Source organism: Lepus europaeus, chromosome 6 (genome assembly GCF_033115175.1).
Source record: "Lepus europaeus isolate LE1 chromosome 6, mLepTim1.pri, whole genome shotgun sequence".
NCBI classification, from domain to species: Eukaryota; Metazoa; Chordata; class Mammalia; order Lagomorpha; family Leporidae; genus Lepus; species Lepus europaeus.
Genome location: NC_084832.1, coordinates 91,254,487 through 91,272,749, shown reverse-complemented (window position 1 = coordinate 91,272,749; position 18,263 = coordinate 91,254,487). Strand labels below are relative to the sequence as shown.

Sequence of the window (18,263 nt, the reverse complement as noted above, 5' to 3'; positions counted from 1 at the left end):
TGAGTAGCCATGTTTATAAATACAATTAAAAAAAAAAAATGAGTAACTCCTGGCTCTAGGTTAGCACTAAGTGCTAGCTAACATTATCGAATGCAGACAACATCCTGCCCATATTTATATTCTCCTAAGTGTCCAGTGGTGGCTTGCATACAGCAAATGATTAAAGAACGTTTGCTGAACTCAACTGACTTGCTAATGGGTTGCAAAGGGGAATGGGAATGACAAGTAGTTGTCTTCAAGTAAAACCATTGTGAGCCTGACAGGTTTTTGGTTATTAATCGACAAATAAATTAGAAGAGTAAAAAAAATGCATTAGATTGAATGAGTGGGAAAAGGCAAAACCATTCTGGACCCTGACCAAATTTTCCTATAACCCCTGTTCTTTCCTCTCTGCTGTTTCTCAGCACCTGAAGCTTCTTGCCTCTGTTCCACGGTTTTCTTGGGCTCTTTAAGGGACTGGTCGGTTTCCTCTCTGTGTGCTGGAAAGAAAAAGATCTGGTCTCACTGAGCCTGAGCAAAGGGTAGTCCCAGAGTTACAGAATTTAGGCAAACCTTCCTAGGAAGGCTTGTTAAACAGTTCCTAAGATTCCTGCCTTATTCTTTCTAGCACAGGGACGGACACTCCCCAACCCCACTTGCTGAGATGAGTGGTTGTCAACAGTAGAAGGTCAAAGACAAGTTGCACCATCTGGCTCTTACTTCTTCATAAATTCCTTTACGCTGTCAACATTACTTTCCCTCCTTTGATGCCCCATAGCTCTTGGTACTTACTTTCCCTTGCCCTGCTCTGTGGTCTATTGTGTATTTACTCCCCCATAAAAACTGCAACCGCACTGTCCTCAGAGCCTTTGTAGTCACATGAAAGAAAATCAGTGTGCTGTTCCTGTATCACAGGCAGACAGTCTAACTGCACATTGGCAGATGTGGGTTCAAACTCAGTTCTGTGATTTACCAACCAAATGACCTTGAGTAGCTGTTTAACCTAAGCCTCAGTTATTTCACCCATAAATTAGGGACTTCTTTTTTTTTTTTTTGACAGGCAGAGTGGATAGTGAGAGACAGAAATAGGTTGTTCACCTGATTTTCCAAACACTGGTCAGTGTTGGCGAGCCTCAGGGTCTTGTTACCCAATAGGCCTGTCTTGGTGTGTGCTTCCCAGAGTGCAGTGCAACCAAGTTTATTCACAGTAAGAGATTGGGGTGTCAACAGAGAAACAGGAATGCCGAAGCAGAATATTTTTTTTAAAGATTTATTTACTTATTTGAAAGTCAGAGTTACACAGACAGAGAAAGAGAAGCAGAGAGAGAGAGAGGTCTTCCATCCACTGGTTCACTCCCCAATTGACTGCAACGGCCGGAGCTGTGCTGATCCGAAGCCAGGAGCCTGGAGCTTCTTCCGGGTCTCTCACGTGGGTGCAGGGGCCCAAGGACTTGGCCCATCTTCTATTGCTTTCCCAGGCCATAGCAGAGAGCTGGATCAAAAGTGGTGCAGCTGGGACTCAAACCAGTGTCTACACAGGATGCCGGCACCGCATGCGGTGGCTTTACCCACTATGCCACAGCACAAGCCCCTGAAGCAAATATCTTGATAGACCACTCAAACCCAAGTATTTCAAAAAACACACATGCTGTATCAGTATTTACAAAGGTACCATTCAAGTTCTCTTCTTGCAAAAGATATTCGGGATTAGATTAACTTGTACTTCCTCTATTATCACAAAAGGACAATTAATTGGCATTTGTAATAATGCAAATGAGCATGTATCTACTGCAGGATAAAGATCCACACTCAGAAATAAAACCAAATGCTGCTAGGACAAAGAAAAAAAAAAAAAATAGAAGCCACAAAACCCTGAGAATAAAACACCTAAGATGTACCATGCTATATGTTTTTAAAATGTCAACTCTCAAGGTGGGAATTCTGGCAGAGCAGGTTAAGCCACTGCTTGGGATGCCCACATCCCACATCAGTGTGCAGGTTCAAGTCCTGGCTACTCTACTTCATATCCAGCTTCCTGCTAATGAGTCTGGGAAGGCAAGAGATGATGGCTCAAGGGCTTGAGAACCAGAGTTCCTGGCTCCTAGCTTCAATTTGCATGAGGCCTGGCTGTTGTGGGAATTTGGGAAGTGAACTAGTGGATGAAGATCTCTTTCACCCTTTCAAGCAAATGAAAAGTAAGTTATTTTTTAAAATGTCAGCTTTCTTTTTTTTTTACTTTTTTTGACAGGCAGAGTGGACAGTGAGAGAGAGAGACAGAGAGAAAGGTCTTCCTTTGCCGTTGGTTCACCCTCCAATGGCCGGCGCGGTAGGCGCGCTGCGGCCGGCGCACCGCGCTGATCCGATGGCAGGAGCCAGGTGCTTCTCCTGGTCTCCCATGGGGTGCAAGGCCCAAGCACTTGGGCCATCCTCCACTGCACTCCCTGGCCACAGCAGAGAGCTGGCCTGGAAGAGGAGCATCCGGGACAGGACCGGTGCCCCGACCGGGACTAGAACCCGGTGTGCCGGCGCCGCAAGGCGGAGGATTAGCCTAGTGAGCCGCGGCACCGGCCTAAAATGTCAGCTTTCTACAGATCACACTGTTTTGTAAGAAAATGCAATCAGGGTCCCCACAAGTTTTTTTTAAAAAAGAAAATCAAACTTCATAAAATAGATACTAAAATTCACCTTAAAGAGTAAGAGTCCTGGTGCTGGCCCTGTGGTGCAGTAGGTTAAGCCTCCACCTGCAACACCAGCATCCCATATGGGCAACAGTTTGAGTTCCAGATGCTCCACTTCTGATTCAGCTCTCTGCTAATGGCCTGGGAGAACAGCAGCAGATGGCTCAAGTGACCCTGCATCCATGTGGGAGACCTGGAAGAAGCTCCTGGATCCTGGCTTCTGATTGGCCCAGCTCCAGTCAGTGCAGCCATTTTGGGAGTGAACCAGTGGAAGACCTTTCTCTGTCTCTCCTTCTCTCTGCCTCTCAAATAAATACATCTTAAAAAAAAAAAAAAAAAAAGAGCAAAAGTCCTAGAACCACCGCCTTACACAAAACAAAATAAGATACAGTAGCTTCCCTCTCAGGTACCAAAATAAGCAACTGGCTACAATGATTAAAGCAGTGGAGCACTGGTACAGGACTAGCAGATGCTGTAGTGTGTTCAGGGTCATGCTATCCAAGTGCCTTACAGTAGATGGTATTATCAATACAACTCCCCATGTAACATTTTAAAAATTATGAGAGAGAACGTCTTCTATTTGTTGGTTCACTGCTCATGTCTGCACCAGCCAGGGTTGGGCGAGGCCAAAGCCAGGAGCCTGGAACTCAATGGAGCTATCACCTGCTGCCACCCAGGATACACATTAGCAGGAAGCTGTACTGGAAGCAGAGACGGGCCTCAAACTCAGAGTCTGATATGGGAATGCAGGTCTCCCAAATAGTATCTTAACCAACGTGTCAAATATCTGTTCCTATCCATGTATCTTATCCTGTTTGGGGATGATGACACCAAGATTTTAAAAGGTAAGTAAACTGCCCAGGCCAAATATGGCCAAGGCAGGGTTCTAAGCCCAGCTGACTCCAGACTTATCTCCCTGAACAAACAGTAATGCTCATTACTGACAGAGTTCCTATACAGCATTAACAAAGAACCCGGGACTGGCACTGCAGCACAGCAGGCTAAGCTGGTGCTTGCAACACTAGCATCCCTTATGAGCCTGGGTTCAAGCGCTGGCTAGTCTACTTCCAATCCAGCTAACTGCTAATGTGCTTAACAAAACAGAAGATGGCCCAAGTCCTAGGTCCCCTGCCAACCACATGGGAGACCAGATGGAATTCCAGATTCCTGGCTTTGCTTGGCCCAGCCCTAGCAATTGTTGCCATTTGGGGAATGAAGCAGTGGATGGACAGAATATCTGTGTGTCTAATTCTGCCTTATCAAATAAATAAACCTCTTTAAAAATGATAGGTATATTAAAAAAAAAAAACCTAAAATACCTGGTATAAAAATGGAGGAAGTATGTAACATGCAAATACATTAATATGCAAACAGTTTATACATACATTAAAAAGCTCAACCTTACAAGTACTTACTATTAGGATGTTAATAAGTAGGACTATAGAGAATGCTAGGAAATGATATTCACACATGCTGATAAGAATATACCTTTACAAAGCATTTTTGGAAGACAATCTGATATCAAAACCTAAGATCTATATATCTTTCCAGCAATTCTTCCTCTAAACACTGAACCCTTAGCACAAAAAGTCACATACATGACTACTCACTCCAAGCTCTTCCACAAAATCAAAATAATGGTAAGAACTTAACTGTTCATCAACAGGGAGAGTCACTGGAATAGATCACTGTACATCCATTTATAAAGTATATGAAAAGGAAATCAATAAGAACTGACTTGGAAGATGTTGATGGCATACCATTCAAGGGGGGGGAAAGAAGTTACAGAATCCATAGGTTTAAAATATTCATTTGGTAAAAGAGAGGGAGTATCTAAAGTTGAATGTCAAAAGAATACAAAAGAAAATGAGAAAGGGAAATGAACATGCAAATACACATATTGGAAAAAGACAGTTTTTATAGAGTGGACATTCCAGGGGTGGAAGTGGGATTGGGGCCTATGAGTTGACGCAGACATCTGCATTTTAGTTAATAGTTTTCTGTAAAAATGTGCAGTGCTTTTGTAATTTTGAGAACGCAAATGCAAGTGTCAAAGTCACTATCTTATGTTTAGTCTTTTGTTTAGAAAAAGAGCAAGATGGGTAAATAAATGAAGGAAAAACACTAAAGAACAACCAGAGAATGAAAGAGCAGTACTAAGAATGTTACAAATTAAGAATAACCACTGACACCTACGTTCAACTCAACTGATGCAATAAATTTATTGTTTCCATAATAATACTCTGGACAAGGTGAAGAAAATGGGCACAATGACAACACATGTAAACTCCTGTCACAAATTAATCTCACATATTTCCAGTGGTTCAACATAGTAAATGTAAAATACATAAAGAAAAACACAAGAAATATAAATATTCAGATTTTTATAGCACAACACAATGTTTTCTAAAAAAAAGTTTGTCATAACTGTTTCTGTAATTCTGACAGTAATTCAAAACACAAAAATCACACCTTTCTCCTAACCTTCCCTACGATCTGGATGTGAGGACTGTAGTATTAAAGAAATATGCAAAAATAAGCTTAGTGCTCAGAGACAAATAATTTTCCTTATTTTAATGCATCAAGGTGCAAAAATTTCAATTAAAAAAAGCCAATCATTACCATATGCAGATAAATAAGAGATTCAGCAATACTTTCATAACAAAATCCAACATTATACTATAAATACATGTGTGTGTGTGTGTATTTATATATGCAATACCTATTTTTAAAAAAAGGTGACTTAGTGAAAATGACTGAAAATATTCATGGATGCACATTATGTACAAACCCTTCTATATAAAAAATTAAACTATTTTCAATGAAATCTCATGTTCACATCCACCTGAAAACTGTACTTGAAAGATAAATAGGTCTACCTAATGGTTTCTTTCTGAAATCATGGCTAAGGCAGTTCTTTCCAAGGGTTCTACCCACGCAACATCACTAATACTAACCAGTAGAGACAAACACTACACAGATGCAGCCTGACATGCCTAAGCATTATTTCCTGGAGCTCTGTTCACTGTTAAAAGAGGGGAGAGTTTATTGTTGTGCTACAAAGAATATTTTTCTTTCTTAAAATATACAGTTTCTCTATTCCAAATTAAGCACTTAAGACAATAAGAGGCTAAGAAGCCACTCCATTTGGTGTCACTATGAATAGCCCTATAACAAAGAATTCTGTGTTGGAATAGCTAGAAAAGTTCTCACTAAAGTAATAGTGCATCCTTCACCTGCATAGAATCCATTTGGCTCAATCGCTCTTTGCCCCCCAGAACACCAGTCTGGAGTTCAAATGCGCTCCTGGAGGTCCATCTCAGCTACGAAAAAAATATTTCACAGAAGCCATCTAAGGATATATAGGATAATAAAGTTGGTTAAATCTGTTTGATGAATCTTAAAACATTCCTCATGTGGAGTAGCTGCTAAAGGTTAAAATGGAGTAAAAAATGGGAAAGAGTAGGGGCAATGAAGTTGAGCCGGTCAAATAACCATTTCCCTAAGTTTTTAAACAAATAGCTGCAAATATCTAGTTCCTCTAACTTTTTATTCTACAAGAACTGAGGATCTGAAGCTTTTAAAAGGTGAAAAATTGAATACCCCTAAAAGGGAACAGTCTGAGGCAAAAATTGTAGATCTGTAAATATGTTTTATGTGTACACACAATTGTGTGTATTATTCTGTATATATTTACATTCATATTCACAAGATGCCCTGCAGTGTAGTTCAAAAGGCCTTTATCAAGGATCAGTTTCTAATATAGGCCCTAGAGTTCATACCACCTGTGTAAGAAACAAATGTGCATATATTCACATAATGTAAACCTTATCAACAAAAACATTTCTATTAACACTAGGTTAAATAGGTTTTAGGTTAATGGTTTCTTCTATTATCAATCAGTGATGGAATTAGAACATTTCTAACACTGAGAATCAAAATAATGAAAAAAACACAACTGAGTCTTAAATTCACAAGAAAAAAAGATACTAAGTATGGCAAACATGAACAAAGTTCAAATTCCAGAGTAGGGAAAAATATCAAAACTTTATAAATCTCTTGGGATGCAGTTTAATTACCGCATCACTAGAAAAATAGACTCATCAAATTAACAGCACTGCTATGGATTCTCTCAATATTTCAACCCATATGTTTATCTTTTTCCTCTTTTGTTTCCAGCTGGAGGTTTCTTCAACTGAAGGAGTTGTCCTCCTGTTCCAAAACCTGCAGAGGCAGGATTGGACACCCCAAATGTCAAACCAGCTGATGCCGTGATGCCAGGATTGCTGAAGTTAAACCCAGATGTACTTGAGCTGCCAAAGCCTTATGATTAGGGAAGAAAATATTCATATCAGAAGTTAAATCACAGAAACAAATACAAAAACTGGGCTGAGTGGTAAAATTCTATCTGAAAGAATACATAATGTGTAAGACTAGCAAGTATCTCAGGTTCCTGAATTTCTAACATGGAATTTTACAGGAAAATAATTTATCCAGCAATCAAGTGGCACCTTGAAAGAAGTTTAGTGATGTAGGCACAGAGAGATACATTAGTACAAATAAATCTGCAATGAACTTCAAGTTACCAGGAGCTTTGCTCCATGTCAAGGCACCTTCCTCCTCAGCCCTATCAAAAGATCTTAGCAACAAGCAGAAGATACTCTCAAGACATCCTGGACCCAGTCCTGCAATCCCAGTTCCTCCAAAAAGCCTCAGCTTGCCAGGCTCTGGGCAGAGGGCACAAAGAGCAGCACTTCCTGTTTTGAATTCGTAAAAGCACTTGCAAAATTAAGATCAAATCCTACTTAACTAATACAATATTTAGATTATAATCCTAGTATCATTGAATTCTGTTTTCTGGAAATGTTGGTTTTCATTTAATATTAATTCCCTAAATTTAAACATATCTTAACAATATTACATCATTTCAGACATGCTACCTATCCTTAAACATTGCATATTAAAATAAGCTGTTATCTATAAATAAAACAAATGCAAGCAGAGACAGAATCTGGAATTTTCTCCTAGAGGAGTCAAAAGACAATGCCTATTTCAAAAATTAAACAAGGACTCAATTAATCATCACTTGTAAGGCTGTGGAATTCTTAAAGCCAGAGGAACTTATAGTTGAAGAGTGTTTGTTTGGAACAGAAAAGGTTCTCCTGCATCAGTAGTGATAAAATCTGGGTTAAATGTTCATCATAATGGGTTCATTTTTCCAATAAGGAAGAAAACATTGAACCATGAAGTTAATCACTGGGTTCAAAATGAATCTCTACTAGTTAAGAGAAGATATAAAAACTGTATGATTATGTAGGTTTGCATGCTTCATCCAGGAAATATAAACTGAAGTAGGAATCTTTTTGAGTTACTGGAATAATAACACTTATACTTTCAAATTAAATAACTTGCAACTTTAAATTTGCCTGAAATTCAGGCAGAAACACACAAACCTGCACTAAGACTTCCTGAGGGTTTATTTGTTGTTCCAAATCCAAATGTTGAGGCCCCTGTGGTGCTGCATCCAAAACCAGAGCTAGTTCCAAATCCTAGTGGAAGGGTAATAGAGAAATATACAATGGTACATAAAACACAGGTTAAAGGATGCTTACATCAAATTTATCAAAGGTATAAGAAAAACAGTGTTGAACAACATGACCTTATTAATGAAATCTATTTGTCCTGTTGCATAAGACTTCTATAAGAACAAGATTAATTCTGAAGTAAAACATAAGTATTTAAACTAAGTTTATGACCCTTCAGCAATTTTTAAAGAAGGCCATATAAAAATAAGACGATAATAGCAGTGTCTCTCCCAAATGTAAAATTTTATTGACCATTCAAGAACAAATTTGAAAAAATTATAAGCAGATCTACTTGAGGAGTATTTCATTTTACAAAACAAAGATTCACTAGGTTAATTAATAAACATGACATGTACAGCAAGGTACAATAGAAACATACAAAAAGTAATTTTATTCTGCTCTTTACTAAACCATTTTTGGCTAATCAAAAATCTCTACCACTGAAAAACTGCATAACCACATAATGGTCAATTTCTTTTAAACTACTCAATAACAGTAGATTCCCACTACACTACCAGCCAATGCAACAATGAAATATCGGGACTGAGGTGTTGTCTTTCCTCTTAACAAATTTTCACAATTGAAAAAAAAACAGAAGTATTTTTCATCACACAGAGTTCATAAAGATAATTCTCAGTGCTTGATGACTGGTATCCAAGATGCTCTTGAAATAAAGGTGAAATTCATTTTAGAATGTTGCTTTGCAACAGCTTATCTAAAATTACTGAGTTTGTTGGTCATAGCCTGTTACTGAGGAATACATGGCAAACTGGATTACAGATTGCAGGAGTTATACTGTCTGCCATGATTCTTGTAACTCTTAGTGAAGAACAAACTCTATATTAAATAACCAAAATACTTTATATGCTTCCTTCTTCTTTTAGTGGAAATAAATAAGAAAGTCTTACTCATCATGCTATAAGGTGCTTGGCAAAATATAACCAACTCGCAATTATCCATACCAAAGGATTGTGAATGCATTAGTATTTAGCACGGTGTTTTCTGCAGAGGACTTACCTTACCAATTACAGTTAACTTTGAAGCTATTAAAATAAGCTTAATTGCTTATGGATACAAGTATAAATATAGGTAAATAGGCCAAAAATACTTAGAAATGGACAGAAGGTGTTTAATTTATAATAAAATCATTTCCCCATTTAACGTGCTTATTTTCAGATAAAAATATTATTATCCATGGAACAGTTTGGATTCCAAACTAATATTAAGACTGCCACTTTTTATACTTTAAATCAAACTTGTTAAAACTAAGTAATTCTCAAGTTCATATTTCAGTATATTGCTTTGAAAAGATGAATATCCCTACCACTTATTTTTTAATACTTTTTATATTTACTATTCACAGAAGGAATGATCCTTTCAAGTTTGAAATCTAATATGAGAAAGCAATGACTGTGTTTGGAGAATCATTTTTGCCAGATGGGAACTTCACTTTCCAAAAGAGCAGCAGATCCTCTTAGAAATCTTTTTAAAGCCTAGTATCAGTTCAAGTGTATTAAGAGTTCAATGAAATATTAGAAAAGTTAAAGTGTACCTCCAAGGTTTGAAGAACCTAAGCCACTTGATTGCAAGCCAGTGCCAATACCTGAGCCGAATGGCGTTCCAAAACTAACTCCCAGAGATGGCTGTGGCCCTGGTATAAAAAAAAAATGGGGGGAAAAAAACAAATTTGCCTTACTCTTTCAAGATTAAAGTTTCTTTATGAAATTATTTTAAATGAACAGTGATTACTTTTAACAAATTCCATTTATTAAAACTGTTTTCAGGATATCTCTCCAGACTAATCTGTCCCAAATGATTTACCTAACCAGTAAGAAAAATTTTTTAATTAACCTTTTCAGAACTAGACGTTAAAAGAGGCTTACCACAGTGAAAGATATTAGTTAAACCTACTAAGTAATTTGAAATCTTTAATGTATCATAAATGCTATTTCTTTTAGATTTACTTCTAGACTTATTTTAGATCTCCCCACTTGTTTCCTGAATAAAACTGTTTGGTGCAATGAGTAAAGGGGTTTACTTTAAAAAAAAAAAAAAAAAACTTCTTAGTTGTTAGAGTCAAGTCTCAATTGATCAAAAGAGACTGAGACTAACACGGGAAAACTATCATGTTACTTCATAAGAGTTAATACCCAAAAAACTTATTTTTTTATGAAATATAAATGATATATACAATAAATAGATAAAAAACAAGACAATGTTTTATTTTATTAAATTTATTGTTCATTTTAAAGCAAACCAATTACACAGTAACATGACAATTCCAACTTGTTCACAAAAAGTGATAATTGAGTTCTCTTCTTAAGCTCTGCTACATTACACCACTTATCACCTGATTAAATAAGATAGATAATGAACATTTACAAAGGCACCGCTGTGTACCTTGACAGATTCAATACATTCAAGATTTCAATTCAGAAATTTCTTCCCAACATTTTGGAAAATGTATTCAGATGCAAAATGATTAGTCATCCTTTTCCCATTGATACTTTAAAGATTTTGGCTGAGTTTGTTTGGCAAGAATAGCATCAAACTTACTAGCCTCTCTATCACCTATTTTTTTTAAACTAAGTAGAATACAAAAATCTAAAAATCTCTCATTTGATAAATAATTTATGAAAATTAATAAATTTCATAGTACAATCTTCAGTCTTGTCTTTTTCAAGCACAGTGATCAGTGCATCTCAAAATTGAGGGAAAAAGTAATATACATATTAAAATTTAAATTTGCAAAGAAATCAAAGCCTTCAAATTGTCCAATGAAGAATGAGGTTTGTATATTCAAATGGTAGTGTAAAATTATAATAAAACATTTTAAAAAAAAAGCTGAGGAACTACATTCTGCTACACTGGGAAAGAAACTGGACTTTTCAAATAGTTTCTACCCAGAAAATAAAGGACATAACTAATAGCAGCCAGAGTTCTTATACTATTATCAAAATAAAAATAAGTTAAAAAAGGATTTACAATTTTATATCCAGTTTGAGATCAATTTGAGAATAAAATATCTGCCTAGCAGCTCTTTTGTAAAATGTTACCATAGGAAAAAGAAACTAAGCATATTACTTTCTTACTTCTAACAAAAATATTTAAAAAACACATATCCAGTTTCTTTAACATTGAGAGACTTAAGTGTTACATGTTAATAGGAGGCACTGCTGGTGGAAGACCCAAAATAATAATGCACACCACAGCCCTCAGCCTTCTAAGTCATAAGAGTTTACTCAAATAGCATGTTTTTTGTTGTGTGTGGGTCTGTTTTAAAAGAGCAACAGAACATAATTTCTCTAATCATCAATCTTCAGGATATATGTAACCAAGAACTCATTATCTAATAATGACAAGACTTTCCATTGCACAACAGATACATAATTTGAGTTTTGTACCTTCACACAAATTCTGAAGGTAATATCATTTATAAAACTAGTAGGCAAATGTATAACATTTTTAAATAGTAAAAACTCATGATAAATATCTCCCATGCCAAAGTATTACCATATTACACTCTGGCCACCATATATATTAGTTTCACGGTTAGAAAGCAGAATCTAAACCCTTCAGGCAAAGTTACGTAAACAATTCAAGAAGTCTGCTTTGAAATCTTCATGAATTCAATGAGAGGCTTAGTTCCATAAATAAAAACAAGTTCGTTGTAATAGATACCAATGATTGCCAGAGTGAAATCTTCATGTTGAGTAACATTTTACAAAAGTTATCATATGATATGTTCACACAAAACAAAAATCAAGTTTAGCACTGTAATTCATATTTACCAGAATAAATTCTACTTTTTAAAAAGTAAAACTGTATTCACAGGAAAAGGACTAAAGTGCTAAAGTTTTTATAATTTTCCATGATCACTCAAAATGCCTAATGTAATTAGTATGGTTAACTCCTAAATCATATTTTAAAGTGATGATTTAAAAAAAAGAAAAACAAAAAATGCCTTTTCCCCAGACTGAAAAATTTTACTTATACTGATTTAATGGGGGAATGTTCCTTTGGTTATTAAATACACAGAATCACAGAACCACAAGAAACTGAGAAAAAATACTTAAGGTTTCCTATTTAACACTACATCTTAAATGTCCAAACCTACACTAAAAGCTACAAAAGAGGAATTCCTAACAAATGTCTAGGCTCTCCTTTAAAACAGCAGCCAAGTCACATGAGAAAAGTCTTACTATGTAAACATCAACAACTTTAACTTAAGTGTCAAAACACAGCAGCAAAACTCAATACCAAAACACTGATCAAAAAAAAAAAAAAAAAAAAAAAGAAAGCAAGAAAAAGAGCAAGAAAGAAAAAGAAAAAACCTAAAAACCTACACTAAATTTTTAGGAAGCATGGGAAGCACTGGTGGAAAAGTGTACTCAAGCTCTGCCAGAACAGAAATGATCCATGCACGACATTCATTTCATACACAAGGTTTTTCAACAATTCTCTTCAGCATTTAGGTCCATTCCTCCACCTCCAAGAAAGACAATATAGAAACCACCTTCAGAAGGCAGCAATCTAAGAAGCTAGCTGGTCTGTGCCCATATTTATGTAAACACAGTCAAGAATCTATACACACATAAAAGCAAAACACCGAAATCTGTACAAGTCAACAGTGAAGTGTAAAAGTAATGTACAGTATCTAGCTTCTTATAGATGGTATAAAACTTATTATTAATTATTAGCACTTTAAAAAGATTTCATGTTACAGAGCATAAGGGATAACTCGCCGAGTACAAAACAATGCAATAAATAGGGACACTGTTAGCCTGTTTGCCCAGCAGTAACTTGTGAAATCATTACATATGTATATAACAGAACTCATAAATGTCACATTCATGATGATAACTAAAGACTAAAATACTAAAGATTCTGAGAGGGCAGAAAGAAATGGACTACAGAGCACAAGAGACCTTTCAAGAAACAAAGTGGAAAAGAGAAGACAATGCAAAATTGTTATGACTATTGGCTAACTTCTCAGTTTTAAAAATTCATACTACTCCAAATGAAAACACTGTAAGATTGCTTAGACATAAATCGCAACCTGCCGCTTGGTTAGAAAACCCTTATGTGGACTTCAAAAACTGCAAGGAACACTAAAAGCAACCAAAATTTCCCCTGGCAATAAAGGCCTGGCAGAAGTCAGACAAAGCACATGAGCAAAAGGGCTCCTTGGCTTGATGACTCCAAGTTAAGTTAATGTTCTTGACAATCAGAGGTCAAAGACCAAATCTAGGTTGTCTATCATTGTATCCTCTCAAACACAGCACATAGTAGGAGCTCTTATTTATAGAATGAACATATATTATCACATGTCCATGATCCCAAAATACATGAAAGTCCACAACTTCTCAAGATAAGACTGTCTACATTAAGAAAGTAAAACAAAACAAAACAGGTAGCTTTGCTTCAAGTTTACTTATTTACCATACTCACTTACAGTGAACATCTTAGGTAACTGACTTTTTTCAAGTTTTATTTATTACAGTGGAAATCAACTATACTTAAAGAATACTTAACCACACCCACATTTATCTGAGCTACTTCTTTAGGATTAACACTGGCTCTAAAAAGTAAACTGGCACCATGATTGGTTTGATCAGCTGGTTAAATAATCATGAGAACAAATGGTTGTATCACAGGATTGATTCTTCAGAGGAATCCAACTCATGACTTTTCCCCTCTATAACTTGAGATTGCAACCCTATACTCCAGCCAGCTCAAAGGCTGCTAGACAGTGCTTATGTGAGCCACCAGTCACATGGCTCCAGCCATGGATTATGGCTGGTTTGGCATAAATCCATCAATTCTTTACGGACAGAAAGTCAATTCCGTCATCTCCAAATGTGAAGAATAATTTTTTAAACTGCCGATAGGGAAACACAGATTGCTTCCCTAATAAAAGCAGCCTAAATGCAATCTAAATACAAACTTTTTCCCTTTTTGTGTACTATAATTTACTACTGGACTATATGGAACTCTCAGAAAAAAACACATGCTATAGCATAACCAATAAGCATCACTCAAAAATTTACAAATGACTAAACAAAAATCTATATCCATTAAGGCTATCCTTTTCTATGACAAATCTCAAGCCTGATAAAGGTACTAGATGAGTAAGATGCCAAGGCATAAGCTTGGAAATACCTCAGGAAATACTATAGAACTAGACCTCAAAAATGTTCCTTTGATTAGAAGTGGAATTACACAGGTGACTAAAAGGATCTGCTTTCCAGTATTTCACCAAATATTTTCAGCTCCCACATCTCAAAATATCTTGTTTCTGCTCTTGCTACTGGTTTGTTTTGAGAAGGTACAAACAACTTTAGCATGCGTCTTCTTCAAATTGTTAAGAGGGCCTGTATACTGTTTTTGGTCAATACACAAACAAACCTACTGATCTTCAACGTACCTTTAGTCAATAAAAACCTACTACATCCTGAAAGAGGGTACTTTGTAATTTTTATATATGAAGAAAATGAGAATGCACCATCTATCAGTATCATATATGAAAAATGCAATGTTTGGACTGATGATCTCTGACTTTAAAACAGTAAATGATACAATCACGATTTTAGAATCTGATATTCTTAAATGTAATTCAGTAGTGAAACACCATATTCTAAAGGGCATTTATAGCAATACAGCAAATAACATTTAGTTCACAATATTCAATATCTAATTGATGTATAATTATTGCTAAACTACCCTGTGGTTTTTATCAGGTATGTTTCTAATTGTGTCCATCACAATTTCTAGATTGTATTGGAATCTCTATTCATAGAAATTTCTTCAGTGCTCACACAAAAGGAAGACTTATGAAAATGCACATAAATGTTCTGCATTTGAATGGTAAGAAGCTATAACTTGAATGCATTCAGACCTGTAGCAGGCTGTTGCTGCTGTGTAAGTGTTGCAGCCATGGCAACGGCTGCTGCATTTGGCATGGTGCTGAAAGGGGTGGGTCCAGTAGTAACTCTGGGTGCATTCTGCCACTTCTTGGCTTCTGCTCGCCTGGCTTCAAACACATCTACTGAATCTCCCAAGAACATTTTCCTGTAGCCAAGGTACTGTTCTTTAAGCACCTAAAGGAAAGCAAAAATAAGTAAATAAATAAACAACAACATCAAAAAATGGCCAATCAAGTTCTCTGTTGACTTTTGTAATATAACTATGAAATAAGTTATCAAAGACAGAAAAGACACTGTCAATATTATATAAACAAAGTTTATAGTTCCACAGCAGGAAGAATCACAGGTTCATAAAGAGGTCTGGTTTATACAAGACAATATCTGCCTTGATTAAAGTATTAGCAAGAATTATTCTGTTTTAAACCAGAATTGTTAAATACTTTATTTAGTCTAATTTAGACAAGTTTCATGCAACTTTTTTTCAAGAGATACAGCGTCTTCATATTTCCTACCTTTCTTAGAAGAAACTTATAATTAAAAGCTATTTTATCCTTTGGTGTGGATGTCAGTATTTGGTGTTTCAGCTCCAAATTTTGCTACCATTATAATAAACTAAGTGAGCTTGCCACGGACTGAAAACTGAGGAAAGTGTGGAGTCAGAAACAGGATACACAATGTAAGAAAAAAAATCTAAAACATATTGTTCTGTCTCAAATCCATCCTACCTTCTCCTGTGCAATTCCATGCCGCAGTTATACACTGTTTGGCATCAGTATCCCATCCACTTTAATTTTAGCTCCACTTCACATAATGGGAAATAAAGAACTACTTTACTGACTCAAAAAAGATAAACTATTAAAAAGACCTGATACCAGCCATGATTATTATAACTAGTTGATAAAATTAACAAATTTGTTAATGTTACTGAGGTCTGGCTATCTAAACAGATTATCTAGTGAGAAACAAAACAAAACAACAAAAAAATATTTCTTGTGAGTTTTAAGTTTTTTTATTCATTTATTTGAGAGGCACAGTTAGACAGAGGAAGGAGAGAGAGAGCGGTCTTCCATCCTCTGGTTCACTCCCCACATAGCCACAACAGCCAGAGCTCGGCCAATTTGAAGCCAGGAGCCAGGAGCTTCCTCCAGGTCTCCTACATGGTGCAGGGGCCCAAGCACTTGGGTCATCATTTACTGCTTTCCCAGGCCATAAGCAGTGAGCTGGATTATAAGAGGAGCAGCCGGGACACAAACCGGCACCCATATGGAGGCTTAGTCTACTGTGCCACAGCGCAGACCCCGAGGTTTCTTTTAAAACTGAACAAGCCTAGAACTTAGTCTGCGCTGTGGCACAGGGGGTTAAAGCCCTGGCCTGAAGCACCAGCATACCATATGGGCGCTGGTTCTAGTCCTGGCTGCTTCACTTCCGATCCAGCTCTCTGCTATGGCCTGGGATAGCAGAAGATGGCCCAAGCCCTTGGGCCTCTGTACCAACGTGGGAGATCTGGAAGAAGCTCCTGGCTCCTGGCTTCAGATTGGCGCAGCTCCGGCTGTTGCAGCCATCTGGGAAGTGAACCAGCGGATGGAAGAACTCTCTCTCTGTCTCTACCTCTCTCTGTAACTCTTTCAAATAAATAAAATAGATCTTAAAATAAAAAAAAAAAAAACTTAGTTTGCTTACTAAATCGAGGTGAAAACAAATGACAACTATTAAATCGGATCACAGAACATCTTTGATTCTTGAGAAGCTATTAATAAAAAGTAGGTCAAAATTTCATGTTAAATTTATTCAACATAATCTGAGATTGTTTTATGAGACTCTCAACCTCATGATTTTACAGTTATTTACATTACCAAAAAATGGTATTTTTTTAAAACCAGAGAAGAGAGTATCATTGGATAAACATGTGTATTTACACATTTACACCTGCAATTTGCGTTAAAATACTTCAGGAGAACTAAGGCATCCCAGGGTGAAGAATGGATAATAAGACAGACTCAGCAGGGTCTTGATAATGGTTGAAGTTAGGTGGTGGCACCTGGGCATTCATTACAATAGTGTTCTACTTTTGTGTATATTTGAAAAACATCACAACAGAAATTAAGGAGGAAAAATATTCACACAGCAGACTTCAAAGGGCCAACACAGAATCATCTCTAACAACTGGAAAATTAAAGTACCATTTATTAGACTAAATTTTTCAGAAAATCTGATAAAAATCCCTCCTTTAAAACAATATTTTAAAGCAGAAGGTCTAAAGTGTACACTATCATTTCAAAAATGGTGTCATTTAACTTTTTAAAAAAAATGTAAATTCTAGGCCGGCGCCGTGGCTCAACAGGCTAATCCTCCGCCTTGCGGCGCCAGCACACCGGGTTCTAGTCCCGGTCGGGGCACCGATCCTGTCCCGGTTGCCCCTCTTCCAGGCCAGCTCTCTGCTGTGGCCAGGGAGTGCAGTGGAGGATGGCCCAAGTGCTTGGGCTCTGCACCCCATGGGAGACCAGAAGCACCTGGCTCCTGCCATCGGATCAGCGCAGTGCGCCGGCCGCAGCGCGCTACCGCGGCGGCCATTGGAGGGTGAACCAACGGCAAAAGGGAAGACCTTTCTCTCTGTCTCTCTCTCACTGTCCACTCTGCCTGTCAAAAAAAAAAAAAAAAATGTAAATTCTATTAAAAAGCTTAGCTGAATTAAAAAACTTTTTTAATGGAAGATTAAAAGTGAAACTACTGGTAATCTTGATTTAATTCAATTTATTTTTACTGGTTTGGCTACTTTGGATTTTAAAGGTATCTGTTAGAAGTCTACATAATTCTAAGAATTTCATCACTAATTTATTTTATTTACATTAATTAATAAAGTTGCTTGCATTTAGAATGTTACAAGAAAGCTTTTTTTAATGCTGTTGCCAATAGATATTTAAAATAACATGTAAAATTAAGGCTGTGCAAAATTACCTTGCTATTAAGAATGGTTACCTTCTGGTAGTGCTGTGTATGGGGTAAAGAGATGGAAACACCCTCGATGTCCCTCACCAGAGGATGGGCTGGGGACACCATGTACAGATAATGAACTCCTATATATATATATATATATT

At 36.7% G+C, this 18,263-nt stretch overlaps 1 protein-coding gene across 1 annotated transcript in view; it reads right to left on the bottom strand.

Moving 5' to 3' along the window:
* Positions 1-4,854: 4,854 nt before the first annotated feature.
* NUP58 (nucleoporin 58) overlaps positions 4,855-18,263 on the bottom strand; it is a 40,250-nt gene continuing 26,841 nt past the window's right edge. Inside the window, exons 13-16 of the mRNA XM_062194566.1 lie at positions 15,141-15,342; positions 9,795-9,893; positions 8,111-8,206; positions 4,855-6,980 (exon numbers count right to left, since the gene is read on the bottom strand). Coding sequence (XP_062050550.1) covers positions 6,811-6,980; positions 8,111-8,206; positions 9,795-9,893; positions 15,141-15,342 — 567 coding nt within the window. The 3' untranslated portion in view covers positions 4,855-6,810. The remainder of the gene's footprint in view (positions 6,981-8,110; positions 8,207-9,794; positions 9,894-15,140; positions 15,343-18,263) is intronic.